At 33.8% G+C, this 25811-nt stretch overlaps 1 protein-coding gene across 6 annotated transcripts in view; it reads right to left on the reverse strand.

Moving 5' to 3' along the window:
* Positions 1-25811, reverse strand: part of LOC141453005 (uncharacterized) — an 88917-nt gene that overhangs the window by 11121 nt on the left and 51985 nt on the right. For 3 of the 6 annotated variants that reach the window (XM_074125666.1, XM_074125671.1, XM_074125669.1), the window contains 5 exons: positions 5934-6723; positions 4632-4799; positions 2488-2757; positions 763-995; positions 171-355 (listed from right to left, as the gene is read on the reverse strand). In XM_074125666.1, coding sequence (XP_073981767.1) covers positions 171-355; positions 763-995; positions 2488-2757; positions 4632-4799; positions 5934-6723 — 1646 coding nt within the window. Of the gene's footprint in view, positions 1-170; positions 356-762; positions 996-2487; positions 2758-4631; positions 4800-5933; positions 6724-7393; positions 7576-10736; positions 10884-25811 lie in introns of those variants that run through there. The other 3 variants (XM_074125668.1, XM_074125672.1, XM_074125667.1) reach the window with 3 other exon arrangements.

Raw genomic sequence — 25811 nt, forward strand, 5'->3', positions numbered from 1 at the left:
TATAACACTACAGCCACACTTTTTCAAAGTCAGGAAATACAATTTTCTGGTTTACAGTAAACAATAAAAAATAACAATTATTAAAATTACAAAATGTAGGCAAATATAATTAGTAATCTTAACTTAAACTATAAAATCATTCATTCAATAATGCTGGAAAGCATACTTACATAAGTTATATGGGGAATCAGAAACAGTCCTAATACTGGCTCCAGAACCTAAAGCCATGTTCGCCATGCTAATCAAGGAAGGGTTGACGGACATTCTGTTAGGCGGTGGTTCAATTAGCGGTCCTCCTCTCATGCGTCGTCCGCGTCTGGGTACACTCTCCGGATGTCTGGATCTGTAACCCGAACTATATCTGTCTTAAACAAGTGTTAACAAGTTTTCTTAAAAAATTCCACCACCGTTTACACTTAATGTGACACTGAGGAAGTCAAGGAAAGGTAAATTTGGCCGTTTGTTTGCAAAAATTTCATGATAAATTTCAATAAAGTTGAAAAACGAAAAATTTGCCTTTCCCGATCAATTAAGTGCTCTTAAGTTTTCACTTTTGAATTTTAAGCAAAAATTTACCAGGGTCAAAAGTCTAATTTATGAATTAAATTAACCAACAAAATTAGCTCAAGAAAGTGAATTAACAACAAAATTTAAGTAAGCTAATATATGTAAATAATAATAAACTTGGAACAAGTTTTACTGAAATAATTATATTTAAGATACCTAATGGCAATAAGAATAAAAATTAACATTCAAAAATACCTATAATCAGCTATGATGGATTTAACATCGACAATTGGTCCATTTCTACCTTCCCTGGTATTACAGTTAGGGTCGACAATATTCCCATACGGTTTGGGAAGTATTGGGCGTTGTTGTTTTCCATATTCAGGTAATCTGACTGGTGGAGGTCCTCTACTGCTCATTACCCCAGGACTAGAAGACACTATAGGAACCATCATGAGTTGATTGTTGCCTTGAAATTTACTAATATTCTGAAAGATTGAACAAAATTAAGAAATTAGTAAAAGTACAAACTTACAATAAGTAAACGAGAAAGAATGTTTGCAAAAGGCAACTGGCTGGATTAATAAGATAAGTTCACCTATTAAAACATGGGAGGGGAGACAAGTAAGGGAGGAATACAAAATAAAATAAAGAAAGGAATTTGTCATTATGGTTCTAATATTATAATAAAAACTTTTAATGACCTCTAATACCTCGAGAGAGTAAAGGTTATTCTTTGGTTGCAAGATGAAACGAGCCATGATATTGAACTTTTGGAGAACGTTAAATTTAAGACTCAATAATATCAGCATTTTACTGACGATATGATGCGCTGGTAAACTGTTGACTTCCATTCTAACTATAACAACTACTTTGGCTTCATTAACTTCAGAAAAGCATCAAAAGTCAAACCAGAACGTACGATAACTTTTAAATAACTCAAGAATCAAAGTGAGTACATTACTAAATAAACCAATTTACTAAAAGTTTTTGTTATATGATAGCAGTTTCAATTCAGTTTTTACGGAGGGTATCAGATGTCTCAAAACATCACATAATTAAAAAACAACTTGTCAATAGTAAATGATACCAAAAAAAAAAAAACTATTTCAGATAATTCATAACGTGAACAAAATAATAATTTTAATAATAATAGTAAGTATTTAATAGTATTTAGTAATAATAGTGAATAAAAATAATAGTAAGAAAACTAATTTTCACAAAACAGAGCTATTTTTCATAGAAAAAATTGATACTTCTTCAGTTTTTAATAAACTGAATAAAAGAATATCATAATTTAAGTGATTTAAAAATAATTATTGCGTTTGAGGAGCAGGCTCATCCAGGGATGAATAGTGCAATGTATTTATTTATCTATACAAGATGCAACAAAATGTACTTTCTAATCCACATTTGATTTTTAGATACACTTTTGTTGGCTGAATTCTGATATAACTGAATTCACAATAAGCAAATATGATGATACTGAAGGTATCTCTAATGCACGTTTCGGAGATTTGTGGAAAACAGCATTTTTTTTCTCTCTCCATACTCTTGAGCCGCAAGGTATCGGCTAATAAGCCGAAATAATAATTATTATTATAATGTGCCTTAACAGCTCACCGTCAGGAGATGGACAACGCTATCACTGGCGCCGATAGTGCTCTGGGATTCCTCCGACAAGAATGAACTTAATTTTTGACGCGACATACATTAATGAATTAATAATAATAGACAGAGAAAAGTTGGCAGCTCGGTGGAGTAGTAAGCTGGAGGTCTTAGGTTCAAATCCAGGCTTGTTACCCCTTAGATTTTTTTTCTTCCTAGGATGCTCTGTTCAGTGTTTGCAAGTTTTGTCTGTAGCGAGAAAACACTGCCCCGACGGCTGGCAGTGCACTGAGAAAGCTTCAGGTGCTAATGAACATAGATATAATGTCCCTTAAATAAAAATCAAAAAATAATACTAATAATAATAAGCACCTTGTGCACTGAATTCTCTAAATGTGTTCTTTCTAAATATTCATCTGTCGCTAATCTTCTCTTTCTTAGTAACCTTTCGAGCATTTCTTCCCGCATCTTTCTAACTCGTAATATTGCATTCCATTCAAGCTCTTTGGCTCGGGCTAATTCAGCTAAAGTTTCGACTTCTTTATGCAATCTTTCAGCTGCACGATCCATTTCTTCAACACTTTGTGAACACTGGGAAATGAATTCTTGAATAAATCTTTCTCGGCCATCATCCACCAAGTGCTGAAAACAAAGAAATCAAATTAATACGTTTAATCAAATCATTTTCAAGGGCATAGGGGAGGATACTTCTAACATATCTTGAGAAGTACAGAACTACGTAGCCCTTAGTAATTCCCAAGAAATGTTGAAGGACTAAATGTTCAAATTTTTTTTTTTTAAATTATAACCGGAACTCATTTATGCTCAGTCATCAAATTCTTAACTAACTAAATCACTTTTATATTTTGAAAAAAAATAAATAATCGATACTGAAAAGCAAATAAGGAGAAACTATATCCTTTGCCTAGGGAAATAACACAAAGTAATGAACTATAGGAGAGTAGAAATCTTCCCAGAAACACAACATAATCCTCCCTCCCCAAAAAAAGTGAACTACACGTTAATGAGGCCTATTATGATTATTGTTTTATTTTTAGAATTAAACTGACTTTCTTAGAAGTTTTTGGTTATACTAGATGAATCACTACTCACTCGCTATTCATGTTATATTCATCTGATTTTTAAACTAATTTTCGCTCACTTATTTTTAACAAAAATCTTATTGTCTACAAACGATATTAAAGTAGATTCATACTAATGTTACTACACGTTTTTACAAAACAATTATAATAATTTAAAAAAAGATTTCGCGAGCAATATAGTTTACATTCAATATAATATAATTCAATATAACTGAGTTTCTGCCAATCTTATGTACATCTTTGATTTTATCCGACATAGGTCGCTTGTTTATTTTTATCCCTAACCGGGTTCGGACATCCATCCATCTCATGCGTGCGGAATAAATCCTGCAATGCAGACCTAACTGCATTTATTTGTAACAATTTGTAAACCCTAAAATCAAACTGAATGATGAGAAGGATTATTTTTTTAAGAGAAGTGATAACCTGAGAAATAAACCAAGATTATTCACGGTTCACTAATTCGGATAAAAAGCAATCAATTGCCGATGTTTACTCTTCAATAAACAATGCTGCATCTAAGGGCGAATTAAAAGGGAATATTTTTCAGTACATGCCAAATAAAATCTTACATGGCGAACATGTTTCATGGATAGTTTACTAGGAACTATAATGAACGTAGAATTGATGCCCTAAAATGTACACAATACAAACACATGAATACCACAATATTGCGTGCATCAATTCTGGCCGTGGAAGCTTATGGAATGGCGATGTTCATTGAATGAACAATTACAAACTGCTGGTGGTATTTTCATTATTCATAATCGGAGAATTGAATTATTATGACTGCCTTGGGGCAGTTTCTTAGATTTGCCACATTTTGGGTAGCCCGAATGGTCTTCTGATTTCTCTTTACATCCGTAATTTTTTTCAACGAAAAAGAATGTAAAAAGTTTTAATTAAGAATGGTAAAAAATTCAATGGTTTCGAAAACTTCATTACTAATTTAAGGCAAAAATGAAGCTCGGCCTTTCATTTAAACAAAACATTTTTGAAGTATTCTTTAAAAATATTCAAAAAATCGCTGACATCATGTCAAACCATGCAATAATCGATATGATCTTCATTATTGCTTTCTATAAATTAATAATTTCCTAGTAATTAAAATAAAAAAATGTTTATAAGAGATACAAAATTTTTCTTAAGGATTTCTTGAATTACTTTATTTATGTTCCAAAAAACTTATCAGCGACTTCTTGCTTCATTTTTCGGAAAGCAGATAATTTTAGCTTATCCGTTTTTATAAATTCTATAATGATGAAATAGAATTAAACTTAATTGAAAGTCCAGGCTTATTTTAACATCCAAATATCACAATTATTTTGGAATATACAGCCTAAATTCCAATAGTTCATACTTTGTTCTCTTCTTAAAAATTGTTCTAAATATTTGACACAACTTTATTCCTACTTGTGGTGAATGATCAGGTCTTGGAGGCGGAGGTTCATTACTGGCAGTTTCCAAATCTGGCTCCACCTTTATTTTCTTTCTGCTGGTGTCGCTTTCACTTTCACTGCTAACTTCCCCTTCTCCTTCCTTATCGCTTACAATTTTCCTTTTCTCTCCTTCCTTCTGTAACTAGATTAAAAACATGATTACTTCAAATAAGATTCTTTAAAATTAAACCAATAAATAATTAAAGTTTCTCATAACTTTTTTTAAACAATTTATTACCACAATACTGTAGTTTTTTTATGACAAGAATTTGACAACACTTTCATTCTTAGCCGAGATGAAATCAGATGTAAGAAGAAACTAATGAAAGAACTTCACATTTTGGCTTAGAATAGAAAAGTAATTTCGTACAAGAATAACAAATAATCTACGCCAAAACTCAACAAGAAATTTTAAGAATCTGCAAAGACGAATATGCATTCAAAAGAATTCTGGTCCAAAGACTTTATCCTTTAGTGCCAGAACATTCACAATTTGTGTGTAACTTATAAAACATAATCCTAATAATCCTGTGTACCAGGAGGATAGATGCAACAGGTTCTACATTAGTTTTTTGTTTTTTAATTCATGACCACCACCAATGAGGAAAGCTTCTCTTTTTGGATTTAAGTATCTAATACATAACTATCAGGTATAATATACTATTGAAAATTAAAGAGCGTAATTTGGGGAAGATTTTAAATAAGTTTGAATTTATATAACATTATTTTTATGTGGTATATCGTCATAGATTTATACATCTGAAAGAAAACTGTACAGTAAACATTCCGGAAAAAAATCTCCTTAAAGAAATGTATTTATTTCGAAGTTGATTGTGAAACTGCCTGGAGATTGTAGTGTAGAGCTTTCAGAGATTTTATAAAGCCTACCACGCAGCAGCTTGGGATTATTAATGTAAAAAGAATGTAGAAGGGTCGTTTTACAAGTTACAGAGAACAACCTAAAGATCTACTGATTCTAGGACTATATGTATGGCAGGCCAGATACACAGTTAAGTATTGGCCACTTGAGCTTATTGGTTAGGCCAACAATGCTCTTGCTTATTAAGTTGAGGTTGAAATGCGCTGCCATTCGGCTCTCATTGCGAGAGTTGGGAATGAGAAATATCTCCTACTATGAGTTTATTGTCCTTTAAGGGATCATGTCACTTCTTTCATTCTATCCGATTCCAGCTATCTCAATCCCATTGCCAGGCCAAATAGCTCGCAAACCCATAACCCACTTCAATAAAAGTAATGACAGTATTGGCACACTTACTTGACTAAGTTTGTTGTTTAGAATTCCTACACTAGATCTCTGCTCACTGGATTCATTGACTGGAATTACTGCAGCTTCTTCCTTGGCCTCCTTGCTTTGAACGCTTGAAGCTGGCGATGAAGGCTTGGATTCTGTTTTGGCTTCACTCATTTTATCATCACTAATGTTTTCTTTGGCTTCCACCAAAGGAGTTGAATGCGCTTCTTCAGTTACATCAGTAATTTTCGGCAGTGACTCCTCTTTGGTTTCGTCTGCATTCTCTATGGATTCCTCAACTACATCAGTTTTACTAAGATTCATTTCTACTTCCACTTCCTCGTCATCTTCCACTTCCCTATTAACGTTACCTTCTTCATCAACTTCCTCACCAATATCTTCTTTATCTTCAGAAGCCAACAACTGATTACTTTCTGCTTCTTCAGCGACTTCTTCATCTTCAGCTTCCTGTTCTTCCTCTTCTTCTTCTTCTTCTTCTTCAACTTCTTTGGTCCCTTTTTCTCCATCTACATCCATTTCTTCAACCGCTCCAGCACCATCTGCTCCATCTTCTACTTCTTCTCCTTCTTCCTCTACAGCTACTGCTTCTGTTGTCGTTGTACACGGATGATCACTTCCTCCATTTACAAGAGTTTTTTCTTCTTCTAGATTTTTTAGTACTTGAGGAGTTTTAGCATCTCCCACTAACAATGGTGATTCACTTGGTTTGGCCAATTCAGGAGCGCTCTCCGCCGCAAGGCAACCCCCGCCAATCTTCTCACACTCAGTGTCCATCACGTGCATTCTGTTCAATCTGTAACAGAATTTCAACTTATTAGTACTGTAAAATAGTAACTGCTGCAGAGTATCTGATAACCAGGCACTCTCTTTCCAGAAATTGAATGATTCCATCTTTTAAAAAACAAATATTTATCAAGAATAGATAGTATCACAACAATATTTATATTTTGGATTTAACGAATCATGCTAAAAAAATTTGTAGACACTTATTATTATTGAAGTAATAACTTCGTCCTAGAAGAAAATTAAAGAAATCTTGATTCTTTTCAAGAAATAAAGTAAAGATCAGATGTGAAAACAAGGCTAACTTTCTCATAATTTTAAATTTTTCTTCGTAGATTCGAAACCATTTTAAAAAAAGTTCAGTTCCTGTAGTGCCTACAGTTGAAGATTACGGCTATTATTCGTACACACTTGAGGAAACGTGACCCACATGAACTGAATTTTTAAAATCATATCTAAATCAAACAGCTAATTTCCTTCAAATTAAAACAGAATCTAGAAAAAATAATTAATAAGATAATGAACTTCAACACTGGTGAAGGATTATCTTCTTGTGGCTAGAACGAGAGAACACTGACATGTAACTGTTTTCAATGCACATCTAACAAACAAACGAAGGCAAACAAAACAGAATAAAAAATAAAAGATAAAAACAATTGTATTGTACAAAACGTCCAAACCTTAAAATATGGTCTTGCAATCTGGAGTCCGTTTAAATTAAAAAGCGCAATTCCAAGCTGGTGAATGTGTAAACCTGCTTGCGATAGAACCCTGTCACTGCATGGTGTTTGTTAATGGCATAAGGCATGACTTCCAACTAGCTGACCACCGACTGACGTCATCTGAGTATCACCGCCCGCCATAAAAACCCCTTTCTGCTTGAGGTTTGCTATTTCGTAGAAAATCAATGGCAAGTAAAACGCATGCGTCTACTACGAGAGACCATGTGCAAGAGGTGGAAAGTTTAATGGTAAGACCTAAAATGTGTACGTTTGTATTCTATGCGTATATATGTTTCACTTACAACAGGTACCCTACCTCAATATGTTTCGCACTAACTGATAAAGTATACACTAAACCCTAATTACAAAACAAAAATAATAAATATCATTTAAAAAAAAAAAAACTGGAATGAAAAACAAAGTTTAGAAAAAGGAGACTTTACTCTTGTTAGAGGATTATGGTTAAATACTGTTTCAACAATAATGCGAATAAAGAATAACTTGACAGGAGAATGAGGTCGAAGTGAATATGAACATTCTCAAGGACTGATAACAAACCCAAGGCCTGTTCACTCTAACAACCACTCTCCGGCTGATAAAAAGGTTGATCACACTTTGAAGAAAGGAAAAATACTGTTCCTAAAATAGTGGAACGAAAAATGAATATGTCCGTCATTTCAATTTCTTCAAACTTTCTTATTCACTAATACTTTTCGAAAAATGTAATTTTAGTGTCAGAATAATATAAAGTTAACAAATTTGGTAAAACCATCTAATCATAAAAAGACAATAATAAAAGTACATGAGATTCCTAAATCGGCAATTCTTTTCGGGATTCCTAAAATCAATTCACTTATAAAATTTGTTTAATCGAAACTGAAGACTGGGGTGCTTGAGCAGTTCAAAGAGAAGATTTTGGAAAATTCGTGGAAAATCTGTAAAAAGAAACTTAATACTTCCTTCCGTTAACACATTTTTTCCTTGCTTTTTCTCAAAGTCAGGACATATTTATTTAAATATCCTTAATATTGTAAAGGAGAAAACAATATGTTAGATTGAAGGAGCACATCGTTACTTTTCTTGTTTAGACAACTGCTATTATTACAGAAAAAAATACTTCAATTATAAGTGACAAAACTCCAAGAAGACAATGTTAAAGAGTATTGCAGGTTTCAGTGCACTAAAATCAGTTACAATACTTGCTTCACATAGATTTTTATTTGTCTAACAGCTTTTTCAGCTAACTGTGCGATATGGGCTGTGCTGTCTGAAACGGGAGAACTCTGTACGAGGCCAATGTTGCCAGACAAGGCTCTCAGTCTTGATACTTTGAATGTCTGAGCTCAAGCCCAGAAGGTTTGGGTCGGCGCATCAATTTCCATTGTCAGGAAACCTTGTCGTGTTCAATTGTCCTTGTGAACTGCAATGAGATTATATTTGGTATTACCCATTATGGATGATCCCATAATCACTAGAATAGAACCCATCGAATCATCAAGTAAGCCCAGAAATTCTTTAGTATAGATTTTGTGCGAATTCTCAAGATTGACTTGATTTTTCGCAGAATTAACAAAATGAGCATTACTTTAGCGAGGATTTCTTACGATTTCTTTGTCCCCACATTATTTTCTATCTTTAGAAGACTCAATAGAAGATTGTACATTTAAACTAGCAATGAGCCACTCTACTTTCTGTAAAAATGACGAAGTAAAAGTATGAGAAAGATTAAAAACAAAAACTTTTATAAAAAAGCCTAAATCTTAAAATGTGTTACATATTCTGCAACCTGCCGGTGTTTCCAAGTACTAAGTGGAAACTGTGTGAACAAGTGCTGCCGTGGACAAGTGGGCTGACTTTAAGGTTTAAAAACAATCTTTAAATGTTTCCATTCTTCCATTAAACATTGATTTAGTTAGATTGTGCGCTACACAGTGCTTGTTTGTTAGTAGTATTTTCATCCTATCTATGTTTGACCTTTAGGTGTCCTCTGGCGGTCGACCTCGTGGCCATTATTAGACACCAACCAATAGTAAGCTGTGTGAATAGTCTCTTTCCAGAGAACTGCGCAATCGCTACTGCGCCAAATCTATTTTCAAATTTTTACAAGGTCGCCGACTCGTTTGTAAAGAGTGTTTAATCGAATGAAAAATTACAATATTTTTTTTGTGCATTTAATAGAAAAACAAAAAACTCAAGCGACGACCTCACCTTTTAATGGTCGTATCAATAATAATATACTTTGCGAGGGCAAACGAAGGTCATCTCTTTACAAACGAGAGTTCTTTTTTTTTTTTTTTGTTTCCAACTCTAATTTAAAAGGGAGTTGGAAATGCAATGCAGCTTCTTCAAATGTCCTTAATAATGCCAACTCAGAGTATGGTATATATATCTAAGACATAATAGTAAAACCTTTATGTGCAGATAGTAATATACTTCAAATAGATCGATAGTAGCAATGACAAAGGTAAAGCACGTTCTGAAAATGTAGCGGTCATCGAACTCCTGGGTTCGTTGGCAGGCGTGCGTCTAACTGCAGGAAACCTTGAGTTCTGACAACACTTCTTTTTTGTAAAAACAGGAATTGGGCACATTAAACGACATCCCTAAATGAATTAAACACTTTTTACATTAAAATCACTCTTAAATGCCTCTTCTAAAAATTGCGCTATTATTTTAAATAGGTTATAATAGAAATAATTAATTTATGTTATTTTATACTTTCTTTTTTTTTAAGTTGAAAAGAATCAAGTTAGAAAGTCAGAGGCACTATAAAAAGGCGACAATTACTCCACAAATAACTGCGAACGTCACAAAGTGAGTTACATTAAAAACATTTGTTTGAGGTATTGCCATCAGCTTTGGCCAACGAGCCTTCAAAAAAAAAAGGATGTAGAGGAAAATGCGCAAAGTAATATTCCAGCCTTCTTCAACTTTATCGCTCGCGTCTGACGATTCGAAGCCAGATTGGACTAACAGAGTCAGCTCAAAATCAGCTTTGCCTTACCTTTTAAAAAAGCTCAATTTTACCTGAAGTTCATGAACTTAGCAATGAAACAGTGTTAATCTTTTCAGCATTCTTAAAATGTAGCCGGCACTAATATCTTCGTTATTTTCGTCCTAATTTTATACTAATACTTAACTCCATAAAACAAAATAATAGCACGAAATCTCGCAAGGTTGTAAACGTGAGATATCTTAAGGCATTTCTTTATTTTGTGTCGATGTTGGTGGGAAATTCAATTCCAACTATTGCTAGTCCTGCTGATTAACGAACAAGCTTAAGATTTCAAACGATACTTACCTGCTGAGTAAGGTATATCTCATTTTCACTTATATCAATAGCTAAAACCAACAATACGTTTTACTTCTTTTCAAAAATTGACAGCTTAATTTTATCACATGTAATATTTTTTACTATTAATTTGTTTTTAATTAAGGCGCATAAACATCTGAGGTTATCGTCGCACAGGCCATCACATGATATTGTAATAATGTGAAATTTACTTGATCAACTTTTCACTTCCTTAAAAAGATGGTACTCACGACTCTTCAAGGAAAGTGTATTTTCCAGAACGATCAGGGGAAATATATGTTTTAATATATTTATTTATTGGTGAATACAACAAGCCACAACCTCTCTCACACTACTTTAACTTCTTTTTTGTCTTACATGATCACAGAAATAAATGAACTCAGCCTATCCAGATTCTTTTGGATGTTGTATTTACATTTACTAGTGGAAGCACTCTGTCGAATTAGACCATAAAATCAATACATAACTACGAATTTTGAGATTTCCTCAGCACTGTGTTTCCTACGTTTCAAATCATGCATAAAAAAACATCTTTAATTTCCGTGTACTCAATTTAAATGTTCTGAAATACGCACTCAACTTTTTAATATAGTGAATGATAATTTGGAGTTAGATAAGTTAGTGATAGTACGATGTTCAGGATGCCTGAGAACGATGTTCAGGATGCCTGCCGTCGAAATTCTATCAAAGACAAATTATAACTTGAATCAGATAGTGATGCGATGACCTGGACGGATCTAATCGTCCACACTTTAATGGCGCCTAGTGCCACAGCTGTGAGATCAGTTAAATGTTTATGGTTCGTTTAGCATCTCAGGATACTAAAACTGGGAACATTATAAGGAACGGCCACTTTATGTAAAAGAGCAAAGATCGAATGGTAAAAAAAGGATTTCTTCGGTGAAGAATCTGATGACCAACTTCAAATGAATCTCAGTTGGTAGCACGGACTAAAATTAGGAAGTATTGGGTACCAATCCCAGCAAGATACCCTAAATTTTCTCTTACTAGATGCTATTACAGCTGATTGTTCGCAGCTTTTGAAGGACCGTATTTTTCATTATGAGATGCCACCCAAGAATTGAGAAGGCTTCGAGCACCAATAAGCTTAGTTACTTCCTCAAAATAATTCCTATTATTAAGTTAGGGAAGAAGTGGTCAATAAAACACACCACCTTCACTATAGGCACCGCTTCTTCGTGAGATTTAAGTGGAATTTGAGGAATTTACTAAAGTTAATAACATGAGCAACTTATTACAGATGCCTCGGTATCTGAAAGTCAATTAATTGTTAATCAACAGAACATTTTAAATTCAATATTTTCTTAATTTCAAGATCATGGAAAAAGTGGGTAAGGATATCTGGTTTGATGTGTTTAGATAAAGCAAAGTGTTTGTTTCTCAATCAATCAATGCATCAAGGGATGCATGCAACTTCCTTGGTGTTGCAATTCCACAGGTACTCCATGCACTTTCAGTATACACAATGCACTTACTCTACATACGCATAAAAAAGCACACCACGGCATATATACACTAAAGGGCTATCTTCCTTTGGAGGTAGCTTCGGCAAAGTGCAAGTAAGCCTTGTAAGCTCCTTCTTCGAGGAGGTCGGGTTAGGCGAAGGATCAACAATCCTACCCTGCAATACCTAAGTACTTCACGAAACCTCAAATGGAAAATTGGGGTCCTTCACGTGCTGTAATGACAAAAAAGAAAAAGGAAGTGTCTTGTCACCTCCTTACTTATTTACCCTCTACGAAATACTAAAAATTTAATTTCAAATTTTTCAATGAGTGATTTATCAGTCAGTTTTACCATCAGAACCAGGCCTATCATCGGCAATTATAGTTAAGGCTATTTCTTTTTAAAGAATTATTAAGTAGCCCCACTTTTAAAAATAAGTTATAATTTCTTTGAATTTTTAAAGAATGCTTGATCATAAGAAAAATTATTCATTCATAAGAAATACATTTTCACGGTAATGAATGAATTGATTTCATCATTTCAACAAAGTTTTGATGAGTCACAGAAAAATTGTAAGAATTCTAAGTAGTTGACTAGCAGCACCGCTCCTATTGACTCTGCCAGAGCAATAGTTTGTTCACAAAGGCCCTTACACGGATATGGCGTGATTCATTGGTAAGTTAGGGTTAGACAAAGAAGATTTGTTTTTTTAACCCATGGATTAATAACATCACAAAAACAACTATTGCTACTATTTAGGTACATGATTTTTAGAAGCAGTTTTTGACGATCAACCCTTATCGAACTGTCCTACGGGACAGTTTCAATTAGTTTCTAATATTCAAATATTGCGATTTCTCTCCCTCTACATGCACACACATAAATAAAAGTAACAAGAATTAGTGTTAGTTGGTAAATCACTAATACCACCTAAAGACAAATTTAACTTCAAGGACGTTGTTTATTTAAAAAGTCTAAAAGATATTATTAACGTCCGCCCTTAAATCATTGGTCACCCTTTCTTCAAGGATATATCCATCATAATCATTAGAAATGCGTGTGCCACAGAGTTAAATCAGTCAATAAGTATATTGCGTGAGGTCAGGGAAGCCTTGAAATTATTTATATTAAAAATTTTTTCGTATCTCTCACTCATTCCCTCTAAATCACTAGCGCTCTCTCACTCTAATGTTTGTCCAATTAGTTGGAGGACAAATCTTGTAATGTAATAAACTTCTTTTATGTTTCAATAAAGCACACAAATCTCTATTTGTAAAATTAATGTTCAAAGATAAAAATTACAAGTACATAATTCAATCGTAAACAAGTAAAGATTTTCATAATTTTGGCGTGCTTACTTAATTTCACATTTACTATAGACATTATTATCAATAAAGCTTGCGGCTGGGGAGAAATTTAGGAATGAATGTCCAAAGCTTCGCCGTATGAGAGACTCCAGTTAAGGAGCGCAAAATAAGGAAAGTAAAATTTAATTAAATGTAAAGTGCCTCCCAGTTTTTGAATCCCTCTTCGTTTAGTTTCATAAAGCAGAAATTTAAATATTATTTTACGAAAGATAACGGACACCGCTTAAGAATGCAACTCTGACAAGCGTAGGTCCCAGGATTTACCAGATAGTGCTGCCCTTAGTCTGCAAGGAATCACCACCACATCTAACTGCAACAGTACAGACTCTAAAACTGGTGAACCCGGGACAAAAGGGCTTCAATTTTTGATTCAAATTCTTACAACTGCACTAATAAAAGTGTCAAAGTTTTATGTTTATTATTTAGATTCGGCATAACTATAAATAAACCTGGTATTTACCTCAATACGTAAGATTAGAACAACAATAATCTTTTAAATCGTAATAGGATTAGGTATAAGTCACCCCATCAAACTTAAAAACGTAACTTGAAAGAAGGAATTCAAATGAATCAAAACTTATTCTTCACTTCCATCAAGAACTACATTCGTAATGACAGTTCTTTTACAAGTATTTTTACAAACATCAACTACTATTTCAGATTAAATGTATGTAAGAGCAGTACTTGCTTTTAATTTGTAAAATATATAAATAAATAAATTTAATAATTGTAGCAGAATGGACCGAAAGGAAGTACAAAAAAATTGAAAGTATTATTCGATGTTACTAAAACAGGATGACGTTGATCCCTTCACATTGATACGCACCAACTGGGGGAATTTCTTATCACGAGATTCAGCCATTTTCCCTTGGACTTTATACATCGAACTCTCTGCTATCATAAATACAGTGCTTGTAGCTTGTGGTGTTCGTACTAAGTCCAAAATCCATTTCAATAATCAATTATTGAAAGAACTGTGGTATGTTAGTTTTAGATTTGTTTTTATAGATACAAACTGTTATGTAAGCACACTTCTAGTAACAATTTCTACTTTCGCTCGCTGCTCGTGGATGGAAGTTCCTTAGGGAGTTACAATGAAATGTTCGACATTCGACTTGTAACAGTTATGAACATCTTTAAGGCTTCAGGATTCAAACAATCCCCTATTTTATTTCTATTCTTAATGTTTGTTTAAAAAATATACATATATCTATATGGGTAGATCGCAATATCACCCAACTTCTTAAAATAATCATTCTGTATTTGGTGGAGGAAAGGTTGTAACAACCTTTAGGTCATATCCTTGATACCCAAAAGTCACAATTCTTATGAAATAATCATGAAAATATTAAATTACGAGATAAAAGATAAGACTGTCCATTTAGAGGAGTAGGATATTAAACAGCAGCTAAACAAAATTCTGGAAATTCCCACTTTGTCCATCGATTACCCCAAATTACTCAAATAAATCTGAGCAAAATATCCAATTCTCACTAATATTTCTAAGATGATAATTCCAAACAATGAAAAAACAAATGAATGAAGTGGCTATTTAGAGAAAAATCAACGTTGTCCCACCCCAAGAGCTGCCATAAACTGAATTCATCTTTAAAAAACGATTCGAACAAAATAGTCTTTTACACAAGCACTTAACATACAAAATCTAGATAAAGAAACTAGCTTAGTGCTTTTCAAGTAAATCAAAGAATCATGAAAAATAAAAATTCTTCAGCGGAATAAAACATTTGGTAACGCCATTTTCTTTTATGGTGGATTTTGAGATCACATTTAACATTCGCTAATATTATGTAAGTGATAGAAGAACGCAAGATACTGTAGTGGCACATTAGAGGAAACCCTCACTTCACAAATACCTAATAATAATAATAATAAAATATTCAACAATGTGATCTTCTTTTAAGAGATTTTGTGCATTAGAATGGTCACTTGGAGGAATCCAAATGAAATGATGTATAAAGTATGAACGAACACATTATGACTTTTCATTCTTGCCATAGTTTGTTTTTAAACACAGAAACTCACGTTAGATGAGGTCTTAATTTAGAAAATTCGATAGCAAAATAATCTTAGGATTATGGTAGAAGTTTAGGCTGGTTATTTAATCGATGAATTTTTTTTTTTTTTTTTTTTTTTTTTTTTTTTTTTTTTTTTTTTTTTTTTTTTTTTTTTTTTTTTTTTTGGGCCTATGCCTGTGGCCATTAGCCAACGATTCAAGAACAGTATGTTCAATATTTGAAATTAACTATCATTTCCACTATTAAATCATTTAAGCTTACACTTTAATACATCCCTCATTAATAAATTCTGTTAATTCTTCGCTTGTGGATCTAACTTCCTGTATAATGTTAATATAATTAAATGGACTTTTTATCTTTTTTTGAAGAGAGCTGAACAGTTTGACTCTATAGCTACTATATTTTTTACATTCCATCAGAATGTGCTCCAAATCGTCAAGTGTACCGCATTCTGTACATACATTAGTATTAGCTCTTCCTATTCTATTTAAGTATGCACCACAGAGTCCATGATTGGATCTGATTCTATTAATTATCCTGATGCTTCTTCTATTTAAATTGAGGTCAAGAAACCAAGGTTTAACACCTACTAGGGGATTACTTTTCTTATAGAAAACTCCTTTATCAATCAAATCATATTCTCTCTGCCATTTATCAAACATCCTAATCCTAACGATTGGTCTAATATCCGTAAAGGGGAGCTTATAATTTACAATGTCTCCCAGAGTACCAGCCCGTTTGGCCAGGCTATCGGCTACCTCATTTCCGGTGATGTGGGCATGCCCTCTAATCCAGACTAGTTTGAGTAGTTTATTTTGAACTTTAATGTTGTGAATTAACTTAATTATTTCTATTGTAAAATGTGAAGTGTGTGACTTGTAATGGATGTTGGCCAGAGAATCTAATAGACTTCTACAGTCAGACATGATAGCCACTTTCTTAGTGTTTAGCTTTTCTATATATTTCAGCGCTTCAATGAAGGCTATTGTCTCGGCAGAAAAAATGGAGGCGAAATGTGGTAACTTAAACATTTTTTTAACATTATTTGAGGGATCGTAGAAAGCAGCTCCCACATTGTTCCCCACTTTGGAGCCATCAGTGTATATAATCTGAGTATTTGGTAAAAAGTGCGAAACGTCCTCACGAAATGTATTAATAGTCTGAAGATGAATTCTTTCTTTATAGTCAGGCATGTATGCAACGGATACATTCTTCGTCAAGAAATTATAATCACAGAGAAATACTGGTATCTTATCAGAACGAATTATTGCAGACTGGAACTCAGTTAGTTCCAGAAAACTATCTACAATTAGTGGGGTAACTTTGTTTTTCCAGTAGGCAAAGGTTAAAACCGTTACTGATAAGGAATTGATTCTACTTGAAACAGTTGGAGAGAAAGACATGGTTCTTAAGATATAACGGTCTGTTAGCATCCTTCTTCTCAAATGCAGAGGTGGTTCATTTGCTTCCGATAACATGACGTTGACAGGAGTACTATTGAGGTATCCCATGCATAATCTTATGCATTTGTATTGAATTCTGTCTAAGCACTGAAGTTTAGTTTTACAGGCCCTACTATAAAATGTACAACCGAAGTCAAAAATAGCTCTTGCCGTAGATCTATAGAATAAAAGGCAGGTCGATGGATCGGTTCCCCAGTTATTAAAACAAATCATCCGAAGTACATTTACATATTTTTCTGTTTTACCGACTAGTTCATTAATGTGTGCGGTCCATTTCAGTTTTCTGTCTAGTAACAATCCCAAAAATCGCACTTTCATTTTGCAGGGGAATAGAGTGTCTCCTAGTCTAACTTCGTCCCCCATAGGTATCGGTCGTTTTCTGCTAAATGGACAAACGACACATTTAGCTACAGTAAGGTTAAGGCCATTATTTAGGGACCAGTCGAAGAATTTTTTCATAGCGAGATCTAAGTTTTCTACGCAAGTAGTAGTGTTCTGATTTGCGCTATAAACACAAATATCATCTGCATATTGAATAAGTTTAACCTCGGAATGGCAGATACTAGTAAGATCCGATGCATACACAGCGTACAGCAAACAGCTCAAAATGCTCCCCTGAGGCAAACCAAGCTGGGCAACTCTAGGTCCAACAAGTTGATCAACAATTTTAACAAATATACTTCTCCTATTTATTATATTTAATATGTTATACACAAATTTTTGAGGAAATCCCATGGCAAGTAATTTACGTGTTAATATACCAAGATGCACATTGTCGTAGGCTCCAGAAATGTCCAAGAAGGCTGCTACTACTGATTTGTTAGTGGTGAATGAAATGTCTATATCGGATAGTAACAAAGAGTGGCAATCCGAGATTGTTCTTCCCTTTCTAAAGCCGAATTGTGATTCGGGTAATAGGGAGTTACTTTCTAAATACCATTCAAATCGTGCTTTAACCATTCTTTCCATAGTTTTTAACAAGCAAGAAGATAGCGAAATGGGGCGATATGAATTATAATCATTAACTGGTTTAGATGGTTTTAAGATTGGGATTATTAAGTAATTTCTCCATGTGACTGGAAACTGTCCGTCTAACCAGAATTTGTTTATCATTGAAAGAAGTAGGTTTTTAGAAACACAAGGGAGGTGAGCAATCATGGGGTAATGAATATTGTCTAAGCCGGGGGCTGTATTCTTGTTAGTTTTTATTGCGGAGTTAAGTTCTGTAATTGTGAAGGGCTCCAAAAGAAAGTGAGTATTATTCGACTGGTCAATGGAAAGAGGTTCATCAGATACGTAAGGAGGACATAACTTGTTTATAAAATCTTCGGTCCATTCGGTATTGCTTATAGGGGGTCTATTTGCAATCTTTCTATTTTTTAAACATTTAAATGCGCGCCACATCTCCTTTATATTTGTATTTTTATTAATACCCTCACAATACTGACGCCAACAAACTCTTTTACTTTCTTTAATTATCTTTTTTGCCTTTGCTGCGGCCCTTTGATAAGAGAGGAAATTGTAATAATTGGAATTTCTTTTATATAATAAATAAGCGGCATTCCTATTTCCAACAGCTATTTTGCATTTGTCATTCCACCAATGTTTGTTGAAATTTGAATTTTTGATAGTTTTAATTTTAGGTATAGAAATATCACTAGCCTTATTTATATTTTCTATAAACAGATCGTAATCAAGGGGAGAAGATGAGGCTAATTGTTCGGTTGTATAGATACTCATGAGTTCACCATATTTCTCCCAATTAGCTTTATTTATGTTCCATTTCCGGCCAGAAAAAACTTGAACCTGATTTTTATAAGAAACATTAGATTCTATAATTATCGGAAGGTGATTTGAGCCAAGAGTATCATTCATAATATTCCAATCGAATATAGTAGACAGTTCTGGGCACACAAAAGTTAAATCGATGGCTGATAAATTAACTTGAGTAGTTGAATTAACAACAGTAGGTGAACCGTCATTTAATAAAATAAGCCCACACTTATCGATAGCATCTAATAGGGAAGACCCTTTGGAATTCGTCTGAGAACACCCGAAGAACTGGTGGTGACAGTTGAAATCGCCAGCAATTATACAAGGTTTTGGTATTTTATTAAATAGTTTCTCCCAGTTACGAGAAGAAATGTTATTTTTAGGATTATTATAAATAGAGGTAATAGAAATTTGTTTGTTTTCAAAGGGAATCGTAATGCATACAGACATAACTTTATCTATTTCAATGTTATTGAGAACTTTGTACGGTATGTTGTTGCTAATAAGAATAGCCACACCTGCCTTACCGTCGCTTCTGTCTTTTCGAATCACATTATAACCTTTAAAATGAATATATTTATTTGGGCGAAACCAAGTTTCTGAGAGAATAGCAATATTAATATTATTCTGGGCTAGACATATTTCTAAGCTGCCTTTATTACTGACAGCCGATCTAGCATTCCATTGTAAGAGTTTCAGAGGTTTATTGAAATTCATTCAAATAAACCGAAATGTTCTACTCTTACTTTTATCTCTTTTAATATATCATTTTTATTACTAGAGTCAACATTTTTTAGGCTGGTAACAATTTCAAATAGAGCTTCACAAAACTTATTTACATCGACTGTTAATTTTTGAGAGGGTTTACCTCGGATATTTTCGTAATTCGGGGGATAGGGGTTTTTAGTGATGGGCTGACTTTTATACCAGTCTGGACTATAGCTGGCTAGGATTTTTTTATATTTTTCAGATGTATTATCTTTGTCAGGAGGAGAGTTAGGGCGTAACCTTTTGGGAGGAACCCTGTTAGTAGTATGAAGTGGAGGAAAAACTGATTTATGATTAATCGTTGGCACCTGATTAACTAAAGCTCCTCTAAAACTATTGCTATTTAGTTTTTCTCTAGCTTCAGTGAAAGACAGATTTTCTTCGGTCATTAACGACCTAATTGATTGTTGTTTGCTGAATTCAGGACATTTACTTTTTGACAGAGCTGAGTGTTCGCCATTGCAATGTACACATTTTACCGGAGTGTCGGCACTGCAGTCTTTACTAAGATGTTGTTGCCCGCACTTACTACATCTTACTGAGCTGTTACATTTCTCACTTTTATGTCCATAGCGAAGACATTTAAAACATTGGTTAATTTTTTGAATATAAGGCTCTACCGGGCATCTGACATAGTGCAAAGTGACGTAATCAGGCAAGGTCTGGCCTCTAAAAGTGAGCAAAACAGTCTGAGTAGGAACAAATTTAGTTTGGCCCGCTTCAACAACTTTTCGAGAAAAACGTCTCGCTTTAATCACCATGACAGGTTCATAAGACGACGACTGAACATCCTTAGCTATATCTTCATCCGACAATTCATGGAAAACTCCCCGAATAATACCTTGTCTTTGTAATATGAAAGTAGGGGCATAAGTTACCAAATTTTTTTCTTTTAATAGCTGTGAACCTATTAAACAATTAGCACTTTCTCTATTTATTAATTCTACTTTTATCCTATTTCGCCCTATTTTTTTAACACTGCTGATAAATTTTTTAATTTCTGGATGACTGTTATATATCAGTTTGCCCAGGGCCATGGGATGGAGCCGGCCTATACCGTTCCCATTTCCAGTACCCTCAATGAAAACCACATACGGACCTTTATCAATGGTTTCATATTGAAACTGAGGATATACTTTTTCCTTGATTTCATCTGTAACATCTGATTTTCCTATTACTTCCATGTTTATATCTGTCATATTTTTGTCACCTGAGTGAGTAAATTCCATAACTTCAGTGCTCATATTTTCTTCCTGTGTACTACATTGTCCTAAATCATTCTTATCAGGTGGAACATTTCTCATATCCCCTTGGGAATCCCCCATAATGGTCCAATAATCAAAGCCCACTTAAATAAAATTAAACTCGTTAAATGAACAAAAATGATGCACAAAATATGTACAGAAAAATTGAGAAAAATAAGAAAAACTGAAAGCAAAATATGTACAGAAAAAGGGAAAAATTCAATTAGAAAATAGAAAATAATAAAAAATAAATGTACTCCCTGTAGTTATATAGAAATATATACAAAATTGTAGTTGCAATAGACACGAACTTTGTACACTACTTCACTGTACGAGAGCTCACACACAACTCGAATCGATGAATTAAAACTAGTAAGTCTTAACAGTTTCAAAATTCTATTTTATTTTTCATTATTGAAATATTTCGGGCTACCTTGCGCCCATCATTATTTTAAAAACAAAAACACAGTATTTATTTTATTAAAAGACATATGGTAGATAATACTGTAGAGGATAACATCATTTTTGTTTCACACTATCATCTTTTCAGGTCTTAAAGGTACTAAAGAACTATTGCTAAAAACTAAGATTAGAACTAATTAAACAGGATTTGAGAGACTGTATACATTACCTCTAGGCAAAGTCCATACACAGGCTTTAAGAGTTAAATAATCCCTTTTTTGTGATGACGTTATTCTGAGACTAACGTGCCTTGTAACTAGGTACAAAGATTGAATCGGCATCGGGAGATTCCAGCTGAACCATTATAGGTTTGAGCTGTATCATTTTACCTTGTCTGTAAAGACAAGATATTCGTGACAAATAGCTGCCACGGAAATGACACAACAGCTGTTTTATTTAAAAAAAAAAAAAATCGCAGCAAAACAGTTAAAAGAACTTAAAATTTAAAATGGACAAGGAAATTCAATTAAAGTTAGTTTAATTAAATGGTTTTTGAAGATAAAGTGCTTTTTAAGAACTTTACTAAACTGTTAGTTTTTATTTACTTTCATGTAAACGTCTGAAGGCGCAGCTTCATTAGTAATCAACTAAGTTTAGATATGGTTTTCAATATTTGAAGCTAATCTACGAATTCTAATTGAGAACATAAATTTAGCAGATTATAAATCATAGATATAGTTGAAAGATGTAAATATATAAAAAAAAACACAAATAAAAACCGGCACAAGTGTAGATCTAGAACGTCGTGTGGGACTGGCAGTGATGTTTATAAAAAAGATACCAGTCATCGTCCTAAAGTCACGGAGCAAATTAGTGAGCAAGCGTTAAACTTCTCCAGCGTGGTACCCTCTGCTCCATGCACACGTGTTCATACTTAAAACCACGCACAAAAATTACTATCAATCATACCAACAGATAAATTTATTCATCAGGGTTATATCTTTAAATATTTTTTTCTTAAAGCAATGAAATTTTTGAAAAATAAATGTCTAATTACCAAATTAGGTGTATGTACATCAACAGACAGAACAGTCGGCACCAATTTTACATATAACAATGTAAAAAAAAATATAATGATTGCAATAGCATAAGCCTTGAAGATGACCTAGTACTTTGGTCGAAAGCGCTGCAAAAATTAAAAATAATGACTCGAATTGGCACGTAAAACGAAGAACAATTCTCTAAAAATTTTGTAGCATTACGATCGCAGGATATTTCATTAAATTTAAAATGGAGCTAATATTTTTAACACAACTCTTTATTGAAGAGAAACGATAATAGGTACAATAAAAATAAATAAATACAAAGAATGAAGAAAGAGGGAATATATATTTTTCTAGTTGCACTTCCGAGGGTAATAACCTTGCAACGTGAAGACTTCCGGTGAAAACGATCCCCCTATTGGTTGACTACTTTCAAATAAGCACCAATTTGCTACAGACAATTTTACACAATCCTGATTATGTATCTCTCTCCCGTGCTACATTCTCTTTTTTTTTCTGCTTCATGTAACAACAAACCGTTAGAAATAATACTTCCGTAAACTTTAGTATTTGTGGCACGTTTAAATTTGCTTTATATTTAATTCTTGGATCCTACTAGCTAGAAATACATTAGCAACTCCTGAAGAGTAAACGAGGTCAGGGCCGCATTTACCATAACGATCATAGTACCACCCACAACTAGATCTCATTTGTAGTGTGCCTCTATTTCCAAGAATCTCTCTTTATCAAATCTATACATTTACATTTTCTGATCATATTTCTTAATTATTTCTACTTTTTCTTCCTCAAGGACAATTCTCTTTACTCATTACTTCGAACATGTGAATTATCTTTAATTTTCAATTAATTAGAAGAAACCATTGGGCCAAGTGACTGTGTGAACGTTAGAGCGAAAAGTATGAAAAACTAATTAGTGTTGTTCAGTTGAGGACCGAGCTGAAGGCTCAACCGAGTCGATCTTCGACTCAAGCCTTTAAGGCTTGAGCCTTCAGAGTTCGAGCTTTAGAGCCCTCGAAGTTGGAGCCGTGAAGCTCAAGTTGGAGGCTCTTAAACCTAAAGTTGAAGGCTCACAAAGTGCAAGCTTTTTTAAATTCTTAAGGAATGACGAGTAATCAATGAACAACAAATATTTTAGGAATTATTGTATTCATTTATACAAAAATATGTATTCATTAGCTGCTATAAGTTCATTTTATGTTAAGAAATGAATTTATTACTTTAGTACAAATAAAATGCTTCATATAAAAAACAAAAAAAGCTCGAGCCTTTATATTTAACTTTTCTCTGTGAGGCTTCAGCTCGAGCTCTGACTCGAACCACCCAATGAACCCTGAGAGCTCGAGCGCTCAAAGCTCGAACCTTATAGCCTTATGGCTCGGCTGTTGAATAACACTAAAACGAATAGATAACCTGGAGTTGTCTTTCATCGTGCCCCTTTACAACAGTACTTTTCTAATGAATATTTTTTTAAAAATCTGGAGTACTTTTTTTTGTAACTCCACTACAAAATACCTTACGAAGATGTTGCTTTCTTAAGGAACTTAAGGACAGTAAACCTGTCGAAAGAAATTCACTTAAGTTAAAATTATTGCATTTATTTGGCAGACGATTGAAATGATTCCAACATCCGACCATTATCGACATTACTTCTATGCACTGGCATTGGAGTCGTAGATGGTAACAAACAATCCAGGCAACTGAGAGACAATATCCGGGGCAAATTGACGGTAAGAAACGGAGAGGAACACCACTGTTAGAAGGTTGCTAAACTTGCAGACTATTTGCTATCTTGCAGTGGAAGAATAAAACTTGAGCTTCTCGTAAAGAGAGTAGAAAAGTACAGCCTTCAAGGAAGGAGCTGAGAGGCTTCAATATGATACTTTTAATTATAGTTTAATATTGATGGGCATATTTTTATGGTCCAAATTTTAAGTGGCAAGGAAATTTAATTATGCATTGCGATGAAAGTTGTTAGTACGCATTGAAGATTTCCTTTGTGCGTTTTCACAACACAAACATTTCCGTTGATGCTGCTACTTTATTACCGAAACCTTGGACATGGTCTCAAATTTTCTCTCAATATAGTAAGAGAAAGTAATGTATAAAACCGTAGACGGTCCTAGTTCTAGAAAAGCAGGGCAGAGGGAGTATTCGCTAGTTAATATACTCGAAGGTTGTTGAACTCTGACATAGATAGCACGCGCGGAACCGCTCCGACCCCGTCACACTGCCGACCACCATTCCATCTCTTTCTGTAGCTGGTACTATCTCGCTCCCTCCTCGAGTTCTTTATTCTCTATAATCACATCGTCATCTACAGCAAACGGGAAGAACAAGTCTTCTTAATATCCTCCTCCATTTTATGTACTACTAAACCAACAGCGCTGCAGTACGGCTAGCAGGAGACTAGCGGTCAAACGAGCAAGTGAAATTGAAAGTCAAACTTTCCCAGACATAGAATATGGCCAGGGTCAAAGAACCGTACCACCTCCAATGTCTTTGTTTCTTTTTTTAGTATATGAACTAGGAAGTGAAGTGCACGCTAGACAAGCAAGCACCAAATTCACATCAGGAGATAGTAGAAGTTACAAGCAAATTATAGAAGGTTTTCAAAGAAATTAATAAAAAATCAACATGGCCGCGATAAACAGGATATTATCTATTATGAGATAAAAAGACTCCGTCACATTTTTTATCGTTTAAAAACTTTATAAACTGTAAAAACTTAAGCATCTAATTATGAACTTCCAATTCTTAACTGAACAAACCAATCTCGAAGATAGATGAAATAGTTGCTGGGAGAATCGTTCAAGATTTCAGTGAAGCTGAGATTCTAATAAGACTAGAAGATTGTGCAAGACAATTTACAGTCGAGGTAAGCATATTCAAGAAATATACCCTTTTGAGGAATATGGCATTTCTTTAAGATCTTTCAAGTATTAGATATCTGCGAGTATCCAAGTCTAGCAACATGAATTAAAACCTTCACTAACACCTGTACTCTCAAATATTACTCCACAGTTTTCAGATGTAATTTGGTGTGAAATTCTTTAGGTTTAGCGAAACTACTGTCATATCTTAGATACACCCTACTGACCGACAATAATAATATTCTTGGACTGTCAGTATCCGCAAACGCCCATTATCAAGAACAACAAGCCGGAAATACAACCTTTCTCGAAACAACTATCACTTGACTGAAGTTGTTTTCCATTTTATTCTGGTGCTGTCAAATTCAATTTAGTTGGACTTGAAGTTTATTTCTTGCTTTTACGTTTAGTTCATGGTATTAATGCGATACTTATAATTGTTAATAGACCTTATATAAATAAAATTATAGTTGGAAGTTAAGCCCTACCTGAAAAAATAGGTGATTACCCTACTAATTTCAAATTATGTATATGTACATGCAAAGGGAAACGAAATTAAAAATTAAATAAAAATAATTACGTTATTGCAGTATATATTATCCTTAGATA

This window comes from Rhodnius prolixus, unplaced genomic scaffold (assembly GCF_049639745.1).
Source record: "Rhodnius prolixus isolate KJV_2025 unplaced genomic scaffold, Rpr scaffold_3, whole genome shotgun sequence".
NCBI classification, from domain to species: Eukaryota; Metazoa; Arthropoda; class Insecta; order Hemiptera; family Reduviidae; genus Rhodnius; species Rhodnius prolixus.